Raw genomic sequence first — 19,546 nt, 5'->3', positions numbered from 1 at the left:
GAGAAGGAAACAGCCTGAAATGTGGTGAGACAATTCATGGCCCTCACATCACGATAACACAGCCACGCATTTGTCCCAGTTGGTGTGTGACTGTTGCACAAAAAGCAAAACCGTTGTGCTGCCTCATCCTCCGTACTCTCCAGACCTGGCCCCTGTGGACATTTTTGTTTATTTCCAAAGTTCAAAATGCGTCGAAAGGACCGCCATTTGCAACAATAGACAAGATAAAAATAATTTGCAGACAGCGCTTTGCGCAATCCGACAAGAGGTGTACGGAGACTACTTCCGGAAGTGGACACAGTGTCAGGAGCAGTACATAAATTGCTGAGGACAGTATTTCGAAGGAGGCCGTACACAGTAAGTAGAAGGTACACTACTGGCCATTAAAACTGCTACACCAAGAGGAAATGCAATTTCGGTGCATAGATCCTGAGAAATTAGTACCCAGAACAACCACCTCTAGCCATAATAACGGCCTTAATATGCCTGGGCATTGAGTGAAACAGAGCTTGGATGCCATGTACAGGTACAGCTGCCCATACAGCTTCAACACGATACCACAGTTCATCAAGAGTAGTGACTGACGTATTGTGACGAGCCAGTTGCTCGACCACCATTGACCAGACGTTTTCAATTGGTGAGAGATCTGATCCGGAGAATGTGCTGGTCAGGGCAGCAGTCAAACATTTTCTGTATCCAGAAAGGCCCGTACAGGACCTGCAACATGCGGTCGTGCATTATCCTGCCGAAATGTAGGGTTTCGCAGGGATCAAATGAAGGGTAGAGCCAAGGGTCATAACACATCTGAAATGTAACATCCACTGTGGAAAGTGTCTTCAATGTGAACAAGAGGTGACCGAGACGTGTAACCGATGGCACCCCATACCATCACGCCGGGTGATACGCCAGTATGGCGATGACGAATACACGCATCCAATGTGTGTTCACTGCTATGTCGCCAAACATGGATGCGACCATCATGATGCTGTAAATAGAACCTGGATTCATCCGAAAAAATGACGTTTTGCCATTCGTGCACCCAGGTTTGTCGTTGAGTACACCATCGCAGGCACTCCCGTCTGTGATGCAGCGTCAAGGGTAACCGCAGCCATGGTCTCCGAGCTGATAGTCCAAGCTGCTGCAAACGTCGTCGAACTGTTCGTGCAGATGGTTGTCGTCTTGCAAATGTCCCCGTCTGTTGACTCAGGGATTGAGACACGGCTGCACGATCCGTTACAACCATGTGGATAAGATGTCTGTCATCTCGACTGCTAGTGATACGAGGCCATTGGGATCCAGCACTGCGTTCCGTATTACCCTCCTGAATCTGCAAACTAGTCACTGGATCTCGACCAACGCGAGCAGCAATGTCGCGATACGATAAACCGCAATCGCAATAGGCTACAATCCGACCTTTATCAAAGTCGGAAACATGATGGTACGCACTTCTCCTCGTTACATGAGGCATCACAACAACGTTACACCAGGCAACGCCGGTCAACTGCTGTTTGTGTATGAGAAATCGGTTGGAAACTTTCCTCATGTCAGCACGTTGTAGGTGTTGCCACCGGCGCCAACCTTGTGTGAATGCTCTGAAAAGCTAATCATTTGCATATCAGAGCATCTTCTTCCTGTCAGTTAAATTTCACATCTGTAGCAAAGTCATCTTTGTGGTGTAGCAATTTTAATGATCAGTAGTGTAAATGTAGAAAAATTTTATGGAAAAGTTCTAGAATTTTTTGAACAGAACTCTTACAGAGCAGTCTGAAGACTGGCTTGGTGTGCTTCTTCATATTAGTCTACTCTTTGCAAGTCCTTCACATCTGCACAACCACAGCAACCGACATCTACTTGAAGCTGCTTACTGAATTTGTGTCTCATCTGCCTCTACAATTTCTACTCCCCACACTCCTTTGCATTGCAAAATTTATTGTTCCTTGAAACCCCTAGGGCTTGTCCTCGCAACCTGTCCCTTATTTTAGTCAAATTGTATCACAAAGTTCTTTTCTCACATGACATACTACTACATTAGTTACTCAATCTACCCCTCTTGCATTCCAATGGTGGTCTGCTCACAAACATTAGTATGTCCATCCTTTATTCTCTAACCTTTTTCTTAATGTTCCATCACTCTTAGTGAATCCCCATGTTGTTGTTGTGGTCTTCAGTCCAGAGACTGGTTTGATGCAGCTCTCCATGCTACTCTATCCTGTGCAAACTACTTCATCTCCCAGTACCTACTGCAACCTACATCCTTCTGAATCTGCTTGGTGTATTCATCTCTTGGTCTCCCTCTACAATTTTTACCCTCCGTGCTGCCCTCCAATACCAAATTGGTGATCCCTTGATGCCTCAGAATATGTCCTACCAACTGATCCCTTCTTCTAGTCAAGTTGCGCCACAGATTTCTCTTCTCCCCAATTCTATTCAATACCTCCTCATTATTTATATGATCTACCCATCTAATCTTCAGCATTCTTCTGTAGCACCGAATTTCGAAAGCTTCTATTCTCTTCTTGTCTAAACTATTTATCGTCCACGTTTCACTTCCATACATGGCTACACTCCATACAAATACTTTCAGAAACGACTTCCTGCCACTTAAATCTATACTCGATGTTAACAAATTTCTCTTCCTCAGAATCGCTTTCTTTGCCATTGCCAGTCTACATTTTATATCCTCTCTACTTCGACCATCATCAGTTATTTTGCTCCCCAAATAGCAAAACTCCTTTACTACTTTAAGTGTCTCATTTCATAATCTAATTCCTTCAGCATCACCCGACTTAATTCGACTACATTCCATTATCCTCGTTTTGCATTTGTTGATGTTCATCTTATATCCTCCTTACAGGACACTGTCTATTCCGTTCAACTGCTCTTCCAGGTCCTATGCTGTCTCTGACAGTATTTTTGTTAATGACAACAATATACACTCCTGGAAATTGAAATAAGAACACCGTGAATTCATTGTCCCAGGAAGGGGAAACTTTATTGACACATTCCTGGGGTCAGATACATCACATGATCACACTGACAGAACCACAGGCACATAGACACAGGCAACAGAGCATGCACAATGTCGGCACTAGTACAGTGTATATCCACCTTTCGCAGCAATGCAGGCTGCTATTCTCCCATGGAGATGATCGTAGAGATGCTGGATGTAGTCCTGTGGAACGGCTTGCCATGCCATTTCCACCTGGCGCCTCAGTTGGACCAGCGTTCATGCTGGACGTGCAGACCGCGTGAGACGACGCTTCATCCAGTCCCAAACATGCTCAATGGGGGACAGATCCGGAGATCTTGCTGGCCAGGGTAGTTGACTTACACCTTCTAGAGCACGTTGGGTGGCACGGGATACATGCGGACGTGCATTGTCCTGTTGGAACAGCAAGTTCCCTTGCCGGTCTAGGAATGGTAGAACGATGGGTTCGATGACGGTTTGGATGTACCGTGCTTTATTCAGTATCCCCTCGACGATCACCAGTGGTGTACGGCCAGTGTAGCAGATCGTTCCCCACACCATGATGCCGGGTGTTGGCCCTGTGTGCCTCGGTCGTATGCAGTCCTGATTGTGGCGCTCACCTGCACGGCGCCAAACACGCATACGACCATCATTGGCACCAAGGCAGAAGCGACTCTCATCGCTGAAGACGACACGTCTCCATTCGTCCCTCCATTCACGCCTGTCGCGACACCACTGGAGGCGGGCTGCACGATGTTGGGGCGTGAGCGGAAGACAGCCTAACGGTGTGCGGGACCGTAGCCCAGCTTCATGGAGACGGTTGCGAATGGTCCTCGCCGATACCCCAGGAGCAACAGTGTCCCTAATTTGCTGGGAAGTGGCGGTGCGGTCCCCCACGGCACTGCGTAGGATCCTACGGTCTTGGCGTGCATCCGTGCGTCGCTGCGGTCCGGTCCCAGGTCGACGGGCACGTGCACCTTCCGCCGACCACTGGCGACAACATCGATGTACTGTGGAGACCTCACGCCCCACGTGTTGAGCAATTTGGCGGTACGTCCACCCGGCCTCCCGCATGCCCACTATATGCGCTCGCTCAAAGTCCGTCAACTGCACATACGGTTCACGTCCACGCTGTTGCGGCATGCTACCAGTGTTAAAGACTACGATGGAGCTCCGTATGCCACGGCAAACTGGCTGACACTGACGGCGGCGGTGCACAAATGCTGCGCAGCTAGCGCCATTCGACGGCCAACACCGCGGTTCCTGGTGTGTCCGCTGTGCCGTGCGTGTGATCATTGCTTGTACAGCCCTCTCGCAGTGTCCGGAGCAAATATGGTGGGTCTGACACACCGGTGTCAATGTGTTCTTTTTTCCATTTCCAGGAGTGTATTAACAATCACAAGAATGTCTGTCATTCCAGAATATTCTATATGTACTTACAAACAAGAATAGGTTTTTGGCCAAACTGAACTGAACGATACCTATAAAAATATAAATAAAAGGCCCTAGGAAGCACTGAATCGTACGATAAACACACGAATGTATATAAAAAAGGTGTTATTGGACAGTCCATAATGATCTTGGGAGAGGCTGTTGCATAATAAAGTGATGTCTGAAATTTGGTATTCTTGGCACATTCTCAACACTGTGGATCACGGAATATTGAATTCCCTAACAATTTCTAAACAGAAATGTCCCACAAGTCTAGCTCCAACTACCATTCTGCACTGAAAGTCTTAATTCCCATCGTGCGACCGTAGTCACATCAGATTTCACACAAATCACCTTAGTACAAATGACAGCTCTGCCAATGCACTGCCCTTTTATATCTTGTGTATGCGACACTGCCACCATCTGTATATTTTATTTATTTTACAATATTGGAGAGGGAAAGTTGCTACTCACCATATAGCGAAGATGCTGAGTCGCGATAGGCACAACCAATAGATTCACACAATCATAGCTTTCGGCCATTAAGGCCTTTGTCAGCAGTAAACACACACACACACACACACACACACACACACACACACGTGTGTGCTGCTGACAAAGGCCTTAATGGCCGAAAGCTATGATTGTGCGAATCTTTTTGTTGTGCCTATCGCGACTCAGCATCTCCGCCATATGGTGAGTAGCAACTTTCCTTCTCCGGTATTGTTACATTCCATCCTGGATTTTCCATTGCTTGATTTTATTTTTTTTTATTAACACATCAAGTTCTGTAGGACCAAATTGAGGAGCAAATCTCCAAGGTCACGGAACGTGTCGGTACACAAAACCCAAAAAAGTCTGTCCGTAAGTTTAAGTAAACACAATCAACAATACAAGAAGAATCAGCTTCATTTTTCAAGGAACTCCCCGACAGCATGGAAGGAGTGACCCATGAGGAAACTCTTCATTTTCGATTTGAAAGTGAGTGGATTACTGCTAAGATTTTGGAATTTGAATGATAGTTTATTTAAAATAGATGCAGCAGTATACTGCACACCTTTCTGCACAAGAGTTAAGGAAGTCCGATCCAAACGCCGCTGGTTTTATTTCTGCCGAGTATTAACTGAGTGAAAGCTGCTCTTTTTATATATTCATATATATATATATTCATGAACTAACACCACTTATTGCTCGAACCACCTGTTTCTGAGCCAAAAAATATTCTTTTAGAATGGGAAAAGTTACCCCAAAACATAATACCATATGACATAAAAATAAGCAAAGTAGACTAGTTTTCGTGTCGAACAATCACTCATTTCAGATACCGTTCAAATAGTAAAAATGGCTGCATTACATCCTGAAAGTGGGCTTTCCACGATAGTTTACTATTTATCTGAATGAAACTTCCTGGCAGATTAAAACTGTGTGCCGGACCGATACTCAAACTTGGGACCCTTGCCTTTCGCTTGCAAGTGCTCTACCATCTGAGCTACCCAAGCACGACTCACGCCCCGTCCTCACAGCTTTACTCCTTGCCAGTACCTCGTCTCCTACCTTCCAAACCTCACAGAAGCTCTTCTTTACTTCTGCCAGTACCTCGTCTCCTACCTTCCAAACCTCACAGAAGCTCTTCTTTACTTCTGCCAGTACCTCGTCTCCTACCTTACAAACTTTACAGAAGCTCTCCTGCGAGAGGAGAGCTGCGCAGGAGAGCTTCTGTAAAGTTTGGAAGGTAGGAGACGAGGTACTGGCAGAAGTAAAGAAGAGCTTATGTGAAGTTTGGAAGGTAGGAGACGAGGTACTGGCAAGGAGTAAAGCTGTGAGGACGGGGCGTGAGTCGTGCTTGGGTAGCTCAGATGGTAGAGCACTTGCAAGCGAAAGGCAAAGGTCCCAAGTTTGAGTATCGGTCCGGCACACAGTTTTAATTTGCCAGGAAGTTTCATATCAGTGCACACTCTGCTGCAGAGTGAAAATCTCATTCTGGATCTATCTGAATATCTAGAAATTTGAACTGTTCAGTTTCACTAATCATATGCCCATTCTGTGAAAGTAAAATGTCAGGTTTTGTTTAATTGTGTTTTAGAAACTATAAAAACTGAGTCTTACTGTGGTTTAGTGTCAGTTTATTTTCTACAAGCCATGAACTTATGGTAGGAACTGCACTATTTGAAACCTAGCCAATGTTGCACACAACATCCTCTACTACCAAGCTAGTGTCATCAGAAACAGAAATATTTTAGAGTTACCCGTAATACTAGATGACATATCATTCATATAAATAAGGAACAGGAGTGGCCCCAACAATGATCCCTGGGGCAGCCCCCACCCCCTTGACCATACCCCACTCAGACCCCACATTACAGCCATTCTCAACATTGTGAATAATGACCTTTTGCTGTCTGTTGTGAAAGTACGAGGTGAACCAATTGTGAGCTACTCCCCTGCAATATTATGTGGTCAACACAATCAAATGCCTTAGTTAAATCAAAAAATATGCCTAGTATTCAAAACCATTTGTTTAACCCACCCAGTACCTCACAGAAGAAAGAATTCAGTTTTTAAACAACTTCTAAAGCCGAACTGTACATTTGATAGCAAATCATGTGATATAAAATGATCAAATTATACTTACATACACAGTCTTTTCAATAACTTTAGCAAATACTGATAGCATAGAAATAGGTCTAAAATTGTCTACATTATCCCTTTGTCCCTTTTTATAAAGCGACTTTACTACTGAGTACTTTAATCGTTCAGGAAACTGACCATTCCTAAAGAAAAAATTACAAATATGGCTGAATACAGAGCCAACATGTGCAGCACAGTACTTTAATATTCTGCTAGACACTCCATCAAATCCATGAGAGTCCTTAGTCTTCAGTGATTTAACTATTGATTCAATCTCGCCCTTGTCTCTAACACAGAGGAGTATTTCATACAATCTCAGAAAGGAATTATTTGCCAAGAGTGTTATAGGATTCTCTGTAAAAAGGAAATTTTTATTTAATTCACCAGCAGTGCTCAGAAAATGATTGTTAAATACTGTATGTATATCTGATTTATCAGTAACAGAAATATTTTTACTATGAACTGACTTTATATCGTCAACCTTGTGCTGCTGACCAGACACTTCCTCCACAACTGACCATATAGTTTTAATTTTTATCCTGTGAATTAGCTATTCTATTTGCATACCACATATTCTTTGCTTCCTAATAACATTTTTAAGCACCTTACAGTACTGTTTGTAATGAGCTACTGTGGTTTGATTGTGACACTTCTAACATTTTGACATAATTCCCACTTTGTTCTACATGATACCTTTATCCCACTAGTCAGCCACCCAGGCTGACTTTTACTGCAAGTACAACATTTAGAATGTTCTAATGGAAAGCAACTCTCAAAGCGCATGAGAAATGTGTTAAGGCAAGCATTATATCATTATATTTGTCATCTATGTTATCAGCACTATAAACATCCTGCCACTCTTGTTCCCTGATAAGGTTTAAAAAACTCCCTATTGCTGTTGGATGAACTTTCCTACATAGTTTGTAATTACACATGACAATTGTTTTAGCACAAAAGCCTTTTAGTGTTAAAATTTGTGCATCATGGTCTGAAAGGCCATTCACCCTTTTACTAAGAAAATACCCATCTAGTAATGAAGAACGAATAAAAATATTGTCTACGGTCGTGCTACTGTTCCCCTGCACCCTAGTCGGAAAAACACAATCTGCGTCAGATCGTACGAATTTGGGAGATCTACTAACATCCTTTTTCTTGCACCATCGTACACAAAATTAATATTGAAGTCACCACATGTAACTAATTTCTGGTACTTCCTACAAAGTGAATCAAGAACCCTCTCTAGCTTGAGCATAAATGCTCTTGAAGTCAGAGTTAGGAGACCTATAAACAACAACAATTAGAAAGTTTAGTGTCACTAAATTCAACTAATGCTGCACAACATTCAAATATCTGTTCAGTGCAGTGCAGTGCCATGATACATCTATGGATTCAAATGGAATACTGTTTTTTTTACATACACGGGCACTCCCCCACCCCCAAGAAACTCCTCGAAAAACAGCCAGCGAATCTGTATCCTGGTGAAGGAAGTCTCTGAATTGTCAAATTGTCTAAGTGGTGCTCTTATATACCAACATCTACGAGGGCAGTTCAATAAGTAATGCAACACATTTTTTTTTCTGAAACAGGGGTTGTTTTATTCAGCATTGAAATACACCAGGTTATTCCCCAATCTTTTAGCTACACAACACTATTTTTCAACGTAATCTCCATTCAATGCTACGGCCTTACGCCACCTTGAAATGAGGGCCTGTGTGTCTGCACGGTACCATTCCACTGGTCGATGTCGGAGCCAACGTCGTACTGCATCAATAACTTCTTCATCATCCGCGTAGTGCGTCCCACAGATTGCGTCCTTCATTGGGCCAAACATATGGAAATCCGACGGTGCGAGATCGGGGCTGTAGGGTGCATGAGGAAGAACAGTCCACTGAAGTTTTGTGAGCTCCTCTCGGGTGTGAAGACTTGTGTGAGGTCTTGCGTTGTCATGAAGTAGGAGAAGTTCGTTCTGATTTTTGTGCCTACGAACACGCTGAAGTCGTTTCTTCAATTTCTGAAGATTAGCACAATACACTTCAGAGTTGATCGTTTGACCGTGGGGAAGGACATCGAACAGATTAACCCCTTCAGCATCCCAGAAGACTGTAACCCTGACTTTACCGGCTGAGGGTATGGCTTTAAACTTTTTCTTGGTAGGGGAGTGGGTGTGGCGCCACTCCATTGATTGCCGTTTTGTTTCAGGTTAGAAGTGATGAACCCATGTTTCATCGCCTGTAACAATCTTCGACAAGAAATTGTCACCCTCAGCCACATGACGAGCAAGCAATTCCGCACAGATGGTTCTCCTTTGCTCTTTATGGTGTTCGGTTAGACAACGAGGGACCCAGTGGGAACAAACCTTTGAATATCCCAACTGGTGAACAATTGTGACAGCACTACCAATAGAGATGTCAAGTTGAGCACTGAGTTGTTTGACGGTGATCCGTCGATCATCTCGAACGAGTGTGTTCGCACACTCCGCCATTGCAGGAGTCACAGCTGTGCACGGTCGGCCCGCACGCGGGAGATCAGACAGTCTTGCTCGACCTTCCGGCGATGATGACACACGCTTTGCCCAATGACTCACCGTGCTTTTGTCCACTGCCAGATCACCGTAGACATTCTGCAAGCGCCTATGAATATCTGAGATGCCCTGGTTTTCCGCCAAAAGAAACTCGATCACTGCCCATTGTTTGCAACGCACATCTGTTACAGACGCCATTTTAACAGCTCCGTACAGCGCTGCCACCTGTCGGAAGTCAATGAAACTATACGAGACGAAGCGGGAATGTTTGAAAATATTCCACAAGAAATTTCCGGTTTTTTCAACCAAAATTGGCCGAGAAAAAAAATGTGTTGCATTACTTATTGAACTGCCCTCGTATAAGGAGTTCACTAACTTTATCTCTAATAACTCTTACATTTTGATGAAATATGCTAATTCCTTCTCTACTTGGAAACGTGATGTCCTCTGAAGGTGAGCCCTACCAGCTGACTTCAATCTAAAAAAGGTGCAGCTCTAACATCAACCACACCCACTACACTGCCGTCTATAAGCTTTGCCGGCTTCCCCTTCCCGTACCTACTGAGGTGCAGGCCGTGCCTATTAAAATCTGATCTACTGACAGACCCAACTGGCACCACTGAAATGTGACCCACGACCTCTGCCATCAGTGCTCTCTCCAGCCCCACGTTAAAGTGACTAACAGCCACATTAAGATGAGGCCGATAATGACACTGAAACAGTTGCACGAAATGTACATTATTGCCACCTGTTTGAGTAGCTATCTTTGCCAGGTCACCATCTACATTACATTCCCCGTCCCTATCGAGACTGTTCCCTGCTCCACCCACTATCGCTACCTGATCCTCCTCCATAAAATTCCTAGATAACTCCCCTATGCCGTCAGTCACCTGAGCCAATCCTGCACTACCGTATTTACTCGAATCTAAGCCGCACTTTTTTTCCGGTTTTTGTAATCCAAAAAACCGCCTGCGGCTTAGAATCGAGTACAAAGCAAGCGGAAGTTCTGAAAAATGTCGATAGGTGCCGCCACAACTAACTTCTGCCGTCGAATATATGTAGCGCTACACAAGCATGCTTTGTGGGCACAAAGATAAATACTGGCGCCAAAACCTCTGCATCAGTAAATAAATTTAAAAAAAAGGTAGAAGACGAGCTTTTTTTTTTCTCCGTCCCGAGTTTCGACCACTGCATTTTCATACATTATCCAACGAAGTAAATACAAATTCCGTATTGCTCATCTTCAAATGTAGCAGAATTTCAATGTACTACGAAAATCCGACTGGCAAGACTGCTTGAGATGTTTGTCAATATGGTCAACTCTACGTTCTGAATTTTTTCCTACCTGCGAGAAGAGATGGTTGCTAATAGGAACCTGATGAAATGTGAATCACATGCATTATTCTTTTCACCATCAGAATAATACGAATATAAACATTTTGCCATGTATTCTTTCGTGTTTGCTGCTATCTCGTTTAAATCCTGTCTGCCTAATAAACTACGAAACTAGAGTGAGACAACAGCAAACGCAGAAGAATGTACGTATCGTGTCATGTTTATATTCGTATTATTCTTATGCCTAATAGTGATACAGTCAGAAATGAAGCATGGCAACTGACTAGATTTTTAAATCTAAGATGACTCTAATTTCTGTGCAGAATTTGATGTACTAAAGAAGCGGCCGCAAAGATTTTGAAACGGAGAAAAATTTTCGCCTAACTCTCGTTCCAAACATGTTCTATCATATGCAGTCTATTATTTGGTTCTTGTTGATCATTATCAAAGAAAGCAGCAGTGTAAGTAACAACAAATAGCAGTCTCTTGCCATTGTTTCGCTAATGAGACGATTTTTTTCTCTCTCTCCTTTTTTTTAAAAAAAAAAAAAGTGGCAGTAGCGCACACAAAAGACAGCCATGCCGCGAGCGGCGACAGGCCGTAAACACTCACTATCAGAATGCGACAAACAATGCATGACACAGTACAGTAATGCATTTTTAGCTTAGAGTGACATAAACACCTACAACAAAGAAAACGGCACTTATCAGATCAAAGCAAAATAAGCAATCAATTCAAACCAGATGAAGCACGTGAAAAAGGGAGGGTACCCGTATAAATACAGACGGAGCGCCTGACGTATAGCAATGGCTACCTGGTAAAGCTTAACTGCTAAGCTTACGACTCGAACCAAACTACTGTAGCTGTATCGTCATTCATTCGACCTAAATTGTGTCTCATATTACAATGGACCAGAGGTGCGGCCTAAAACTTTTCTCTCCCCTTGAATTTCGAGTCTCAAATTTCACGTGCGGCTTAGATTCGGGAAATTTTTTTTTCCTTTATTTCGAGTCTCATTTTTCAGGTGCGGCTTAGATTCGAGTAAATACGGTAAGCTTCACAATGCAGGTGACCTGGCACTCACTCCCCAACACTTCCTGGAACTGTTTGCCCACACGTCTACCATGTGAACTACCTAGCAGCAGAACCTTCTCCTTTCTGTTGGGCTTTGCAACTGACCTAGGCCTCCTAACTGCTGAGGACTGCTGCATGTTCCCTGCATGTACAGCTAAAAGAGGCTCCTCTCCACTCAACCCTATCAGTTGGTCAAATCTATTGCATATACGCAAGGTGTAACTGTCTGAACACCACCTGTTCCTAGCTGCCTTCTTGCCAACTGCCAGTTCCCATTCCTCGCCACCATTTACCCTCCTCGACCTATCTGGTTACTCCTTTGCCCATTGTAACTGCACCTGGAGGGCACAGATCTTATGCTCCTGCTCCTCTATCAACTTATTTCTACCACAGATTCGCCATTCCCAGGAGAGGATCTCGCTAGAATGTGCGAATCACTATCCTGTGACTTTTGTCACTTCAGTGCTGATAACTGCATTATGTGCAAAACGTGTGAGATTACTATTAATATTGTCGCTTCCCGAGCACGGGGTCCCGGATTCGATTCCCGGCGGGGTCATGGATTTTTCCTGCCTCAAGATGACTGGGTGTTGTTGTGTCATCATCATCATCATCATCATCATCATCATCATCATCATTCCTCCCCATCACGTTCGGAGGAAGGCAATGGCAAACCACGTCCGCTAGGACCTTGCCTAGTAAAGCGGTGTGGGTCTCCCACATCGTCCCCTACGTTCCGTCACGGAGTATGGGACTTCATCATCATCATCATCATCATCATCATCATCATGAAGTCATTAATACACAAATTGAACAGCAAGTGTCCCAACACACTACCGTGCCATGCCTGAAGTCACTTCTATCTATCTCAATGTCTATCTGCCTAAGCTAACATGTTGCAAACTCAATCTGGTCACAAATTCTGTTGATATCCCATGTGGTAGTACCTTCAGTAACAAGTGTAGGTGCGGTACAGACTCAAATGCTTTTCAGAATACGATACATACATAGAAAACAGTCCTTGCCTCCATATCTGGTCATCTCTGAGCATGTAATTCTGTGAATATATACTGCAACAGTGCTAAATACTTAACGAGATTTATGCTTAAAATACACTCCTGGAAATTGAAATAAGAACACCGTGAATTCATTGTCCCAGGAAGGGGAAACTTTATTGACACATTCCTGGGGTCAGATACATCACATGATCACACTGACAGAACCACAGGCACATAGACACAGGCAACAGAGCATGCACAATGTCGGCACTAGTACAGTGTATATCCACCTTTCGCAGCAATGCAGGCTGCTATTCTCCCATGGAGACCATCGTAGAGATGCTGGATGTAGTCCTGTGGAACGGCTTGCCATGCCATTTCCACTTGGCGCCTCAGTTGGACCAGCGTTCGTGCTGGACGTGCAGACCGCGTGAGACGACGCTTCATCCAGTCCCAAACATGCTCAATGGGGGACAGATCCGGAGATCTTGCTGGCCAGGGTAGTTGACTTACACCTTCTAGAGCACGTTGGGTGGCACGGGATACATGCGGACGTGCATTGTCCTGTTGGAACAGCAAGTTCCCTTGCCGGTCTAGGAATGGTAGAACGTTGGGTTCGATGACGGTTTGGATGTACCGTGCACTATTCAGTGTCCCCTCGACGATCACCAGTGGTGTACGGCCAGTGTAGGAGATCGCTCCCCACACCATGATGCCGGGTGTTGGCCCTGTGTGCCTCGGTCGTATGCAGTCCTGATTGTGGCGCTCACCTGCACGGCGCCAAACACGCATACGACCATCATTGGCACCAAGGCAGAAGCGACTCTCATCGCTGAAGACGACACGTCTCCATTCGTCCCTCCATTCACGCCTGTCGCGACACCACTGGAGGCGGGCTGCACGATGTTGGGGCGTGAGCGGAAGACAGCCTAACGGTGTGCGGGACCGTAGCCCAGCTTCATGGAGACGGTTGCGAATGGTCCTCGCCGATACCCCAGGAGCAACAGTGTCCCTAATTTGCTGGGAAGTGGCGGTGCGGTCCCCTATGGCACTGCGTAGGATCCTACGGTCTCGGCGTGCATCCGTGTGTCGCTGCGGTCCGGTCCCAGGTCGACGGGCACGTGCACCTTCCGCCGACCACTGGCGACAACATCGATGTACTGTGGAGACCTCACGCCCCACGTGTTGAGCAATTCGGCGGTACGTCCACCCGGCCTCCCGCATGCCCACTATATGCCCTCGCTCAAAGTCCGTCAACTGCACATACGGTTCACGTCCACGCTGTCGCGGCATGCTACCAGTGTTAAAGACTGCGATGGAGCTCCGTATGCCACGGCAAACTGGCTGACACTGACGGCGGCGGTGCACAAATGCTGCGCAGCTAGCGCCATTCGACGGCCAACACCGCGGGTCCTGGTGTGTCCGCTGTGCCGTGCGTGTGATCATTGCTTGTACAGCCCTCTCGCAGTGTCCGGAGCAAGTATGGTGGGTCTGACACACCGGTGTCAATGTGTTCTTTTTTCCATTTCCAGGAGTGTAGTATTACTGACAAGTAGCTTACTTAAATGCAAGAGACATCACTAGAGGTGTGTGTGGAGACACCCGTTCAGCACGCAGCTCTTGAAGATTGTGTAGATCACCGAGAGCTTCGAACACCTCAGCCTCCATCTCGGGTGGCACATTGTAATGGAGTAGCCGCAGTTTTCTAACTGAAGTGTTGAGCTGTTTCAGCAGAGTCACAACACACCTGTTGGCAAATGACATTTCATTTTTTAAACAATGGAAAATCCAGAATGGAATGTAACAATACTATTGCAACAGTGTACCGTACGTCTCTAGAAGAGCGTAGCATTCCAAAGGATTGGAAAAGGGCACATGTCATCGATGTTTTCAAGAAGGGATGTCGAACAGTTGCGCAGAACTATGGACTTATATCTCTAACATCGATCAGTTGTTTGGAACACGTATTATGTTAGAGTATAATGACTTTTCTGGAGACTAGAAATCTACTCTGTAGGAATCAGCATGGGTTTCGAAAAAGACAATCGTGTGAAACCCAGCTCGCGCTATTCGTCCACGAGACCCAGAGGGCCATACACACAGGTTCCCAGGTAGATGCCGTGTTTCTCGACTTCCGCAAGGCGTTCGATACAGTTCCTCAGTCATTTAATGAACAAATGGACTATTAGACCAATTGTGTGATTGGATTGAAGAGTTCCTAGATAACAGAATGCAGCATGTCATTCTCAATGGAGAGAAGTCTTCCGAAGCAAGAGAGATTTCAGGTGCGCTGTCGGGGAGTGTCATAGGACCATTGCTATTCACAATAAACATTCTACGGATCGGAGCGTGGAATGTCAGATCCCTTAATCGGGCAGGTAGGTTAGAAAATTTAAAAAGGGAAATGGAGAGGTTAAAGTTAGATATAGTGGGAATTAGTGAAGTTCGGTGGCAGGAGGAACAAGACTTTTGGTCAGGTGATTACAGGGTTATAAATACAAAATCAAATAGGGGTAATGCAGGAGTAGGTTTAATAATGAATAAAAAAATAGGAGTGCGGGTTAGCTACTACAAACAGCATAGTGAACGCATTATTGTGGCCAAGATAGACACAAAGCCCATGCCTACTACAGTAGTACAAGTTTATATGCCAACTAGCTCTGCAGATGATGAAGAAATTGATGAAATGTATGACGAGATAAAAGAAATTATTCAGGTAGTGAAGGGAGACGAAAATTTAATAGTCATGGGTGACTGGAATTCGTCAGTAGGAAAAGGGAGAGAAGGAAACATAGTAGGTGAATATGGATTGGGGGGAAGAAATGAAAGAGGAAGCCGCCTTGTAGAATTTTGCACAGAGCATAACTTAATCATAGCTAACACTTGGTTCAAGAATCATAAAAGAAGGTTGTATACCTGGAAGAATCCTGGAGATACTAATAGGTATCAGATAGATTATATAATGGTAAGACAGAGATTTAGGAACCAGGTTTTAAATTGTAAGACATTTCCAGGGGCAGATGTGGATTCTGACCACAATCTATTGGTTATGAACTGCAGACTGAAACTGAAGAAACTGCAAAAAGGTGGGAATTTAAGGAGATGGGACCTGGATAAACTGAAAGAACCAGAGGTTGTAGAGAGTTTCAGGGAGAGCATAAGGGAACAATTGACAGGAATGGGGGAAAGAAATACAGTAGAAGAAGAATGGGTAGCTCTGAGGGATGAAGTAGTGAAGGCAGCAGAGGATCAAGTAGGTAAAAAGACGAGGGCTAATAGAAATCCTTGGGTAACAGAAGAAATATTGAATTTAATTGATGAAAGGAGAAAATATAAAAATGCAGTAAATGAAGCAGGCCAAAGGGAATACAAACGTCTCAAAAATGAGATCGACAGAAAGTGCAAAATGGCTAAGCAGGGATGGCTAGAGGACAAATGTAAGGATGTAGAGGCTTGTCTCACTAGGGGTAAGATAGATACTGCCTACAGGAAAATTAAAGAGACCTTTGGAGAGAAGAGAACCACTTGTATGAATATCAAGAGCTCAGATGGCAACCCAGTTCTAAGCAAAGAAGGGAAGGCAGAAAGGTGGAAGGAGTATATAGAGGGTTTATACAAGGGCGATGTACTTGAGGACAGTATTATGGAAGTGGAAGAGGATGTAGATGAAGATGAAATGGGAGATAAGATACTGCGTGAAGAGTTTGACAGAGCACTGAAAAACCTGAGTCGAAACAAGGCCCCGGGAGTAGACAACATTCCATTAGAACTACTGATGGCCTTGGGAGAGCCAGTCATGACAAAACTCTACCATCTGGTGAGCAAGATGTATGAGACTGGCGAAATACCCACAGACTTCAAGAAGAATATAATAATTCCAATACCAAAGAAAGCAGGTGTTGACAGATGTGAAAATTACCGAACTATCAGTTTAATAAGTCACAGCTGCAAAATACTAACGCGAATTCTTTACAGACGAATGGAAAAACTGGTAGAAGCGGACCTCGGAGAAGATCAGTTTGGATTCCGTAGAAATGTTGGAACACGTGAGGCAATACTAACCTTACGACTTATCTTAGAAGAAAGATTAAGAAAAGGCAAACCTACGTTTCTAGCATTTGTAGACTTAGAGAAAGCTTTTGACAACGTTAACTGGAATACTCTCTTTCAAATTCTGAAGGTAGCAGGGGTAAAATACAGGGAGCAAAAGGCTATTTACAATTTGTACAGAAACCAGATGGCAGTTATAAGAGTCGAGGGGCATGAAAGGGAAGCAGTGGTTGGGAAAGGAGTGAGACAGGGTTGTAGCCTCTCCCCGATGTTATTCAATCTTTATATTGAGCAAGCAGTAAAGGAAACAAAAGAAAAATTCGGAGTAGGTATTAAAATTCATGGAGAAGAAGTAACAACTTTGAGGTTCGCCGATGACATTGTAATTCTGTCAGAGACAGCAAAGGACTTGGAAGAGCAGTTGAACGGAATGGACAGTGTCTTGAAAGGAGGATATAAGATGAACATCAACAAAAGCAAAACGAGGATAATGGAATGTAGCCAAATTAAATCGGGTGATGCTGAGGGGATTAGATTAGGAAATGAGACACTTAAAGTAGTAAAGGAGTTTTGCTATTTAGGGAGTAAAATAACTGATGATGGTCGTAGTAGAGAGGATATAAAATGTAGACTGGCAATGGCAAGGAAATCGTTTCTGAAGAAGAGAAATTTGTTAACATCGAGTATAGATTTAAGTGTCAGGAAGTCGTTTCTGAAAGTATTTGTATGGAGTGTAGCCATGTATGGAAGTGAAACATGGACGATAACCAGTTTGAACAAGAAGAGAATAGAAGCTTTCGAAATGTGGTGTTACAGAAGAATGCTCAAGATAAGGTGGGTAGATCACGTAACTAATGAGGAGGTATTGAATAGGATTGGGGAGAAGAGAAGTTTGTGGCATAACTTGACTAGAAGAAGGGATCGGTTGGTAGGACATGTTTTGAGGCATCAGGGGATCACAAATTTAGCATTGGAGGGCAGCGTGGAGGGTAAAAATCGTAGAGGGAGACCAAGAGATCAATACACTAAGCAGATTCAGAAGGATGTAGGTTGCAGTAGGTACTGGGAGATGAAGAAGCTTGCACAGGATAGAGTAGCATGGAGAGCTGCATCAAACCAGTCTCAGGACTGAAGACCACAACAACAACAACAACAATAAACATAAATGATCTTGTGGATAACATCGGAAGTTCACTGAGGCTTTTTGCAGATGACGCTGTGGTATATCAAGAGGTTGTAACAATGGAAAATTGTACTGAAATGCAGGAGGATCTGCAGCGAATTGACGCATGGCGCAGGGAATGGCAATTGAATCTCAATGTAGACAAGTGTAATGTGCTGCGAATACATAGAAAGAAAGATCCCTTATCATTTAGCTACTATATAGCAAGTCAGCAACTGGAAGCTGTTAATTCCATAAATTATCTGGGAGTACGCATTAGGAGTGATTTAAAATGGAATGATCGTATAAAGTTGATCGTCGGTAAAGCAGATGCCAGACTGAGATTCATTGCAAGAATTCTAAGGAAATGCAATCCGAAAACAAAGGAAGTAGGTTACAGTACACTTGTTCGCCCACTGCTCGAATACTGCTCAGCAGTGTGGGATCCGTACCAGATAGGGTTGATAGAAGAGATAGAGAAGATCCAACAGAGAGCAGCACGCTTCGTTACAGGATCATTTAGTAATCGCGAAAGCGTTACGGAGATGATAGATAAACTCCAGTGGAAGACACTGCAGGAGAGACTCTCAGTAGCTCGGTACGGGCTTTTGTTGAAGTTTCGAGAACATACCTTCACCGAGGAGTCAAGCAGTATATCGCTCCCTCCTATGTACATCTCGCGAAGAGACCATGAGGATAAAATCAGAGAGATTAGAGCCTACACAGAGGCATACCAACAATCCTCCTTCCCACGAATAATACGAGACTGGAATAGAAGGGAGAACTGATAGATATACTCAAGGTACCCTCTGCCACACACCGTCAGGTGGCTTGCGGAGTATGGATGTAGATGTAGATGTAGAAAAGGATAGTTGCAACACACACACACACACACACACACACACACACACACACACACACACACACACACACACACACACAGGCTTCAGTTGCCAGAGACTGCAGTCGTGTGTGTGTGTGTGTGTGTGTGTGTGTGTGTGTGTGTGTGTGTGTGTCCTTTTCATAATGTTATTTCTTTTTTTTTAATTTTATTTACATGTATTCATCTGCATGTACATGATTACTCTACAATTCACAATTAAGTGCCTGGAATAGGGTACAGCAAACCACCTTCAAGATAATTGTCTACTGTACCACTCTCAAACAGCCCATGGGACAAATGTACACTTAAATCTTTATGTGTGAGCTCTGATTTCTCTCATTTTATTATTATAATTCCTCCCTATATATGTGGGCGCCAACAAAATATTTTGGTGATTAAAATTTCATGAAAGGTCCTGCTCCACCAAAAATCATCTCTGCTTTAATGATTGTCACCCAGTTTGCATCTCATACCCACGGCACTTTCTCCCCTATTT

General features: G+C 44.2%; 1 protein-coding gene across 3 annotated transcripts in view; it reads right to left on the bottom strand.

Moving 5' to 3' along the window:
* LOC126215056 (F-box/LRR-repeat protein 7-like) overlaps positions 1–19,546 on the bottom strand; it is a 167,851-nt gene that overhangs the window by 37,661 nt on the left and 110,644 nt on the right. For 2 of the 3 annotated variants that reach the window (XM_049941702.1, XM_049941704.1), the window contains one exon: positions 14,517–14,702. The exons of the other annotated variant lie outside the window; for it this stretch is intronic. In XM_049941702.1, the coding sequence (XP_049797659.1) occupies positions 14,517–14,702 (186 nt within the window). The remainder of the gene's footprint in view (positions 1–14,516; positions 14,703–19,546) is intronic. 3 annotated transcript variants of the gene reach the window in all.

The sequence above is a fragment of the Schistocerca nitens genome, chromosome 12 (genome assembly GCF_023898315.1).
Source record: "Schistocerca nitens isolate TAMUIC-IGC-003100 chromosome 12, iqSchNite1.1, whole genome shotgun sequence".
NCBI lineage: Eukaryota > Metazoa > Arthropoda > Insecta > Orthoptera > Acrididae > Schistocerca > Schistocerca nitens.
Note: the sequence above shows the minus strand (reverse complement) of the source record. Positions and strands in the feature narration are given on the sequence as shown.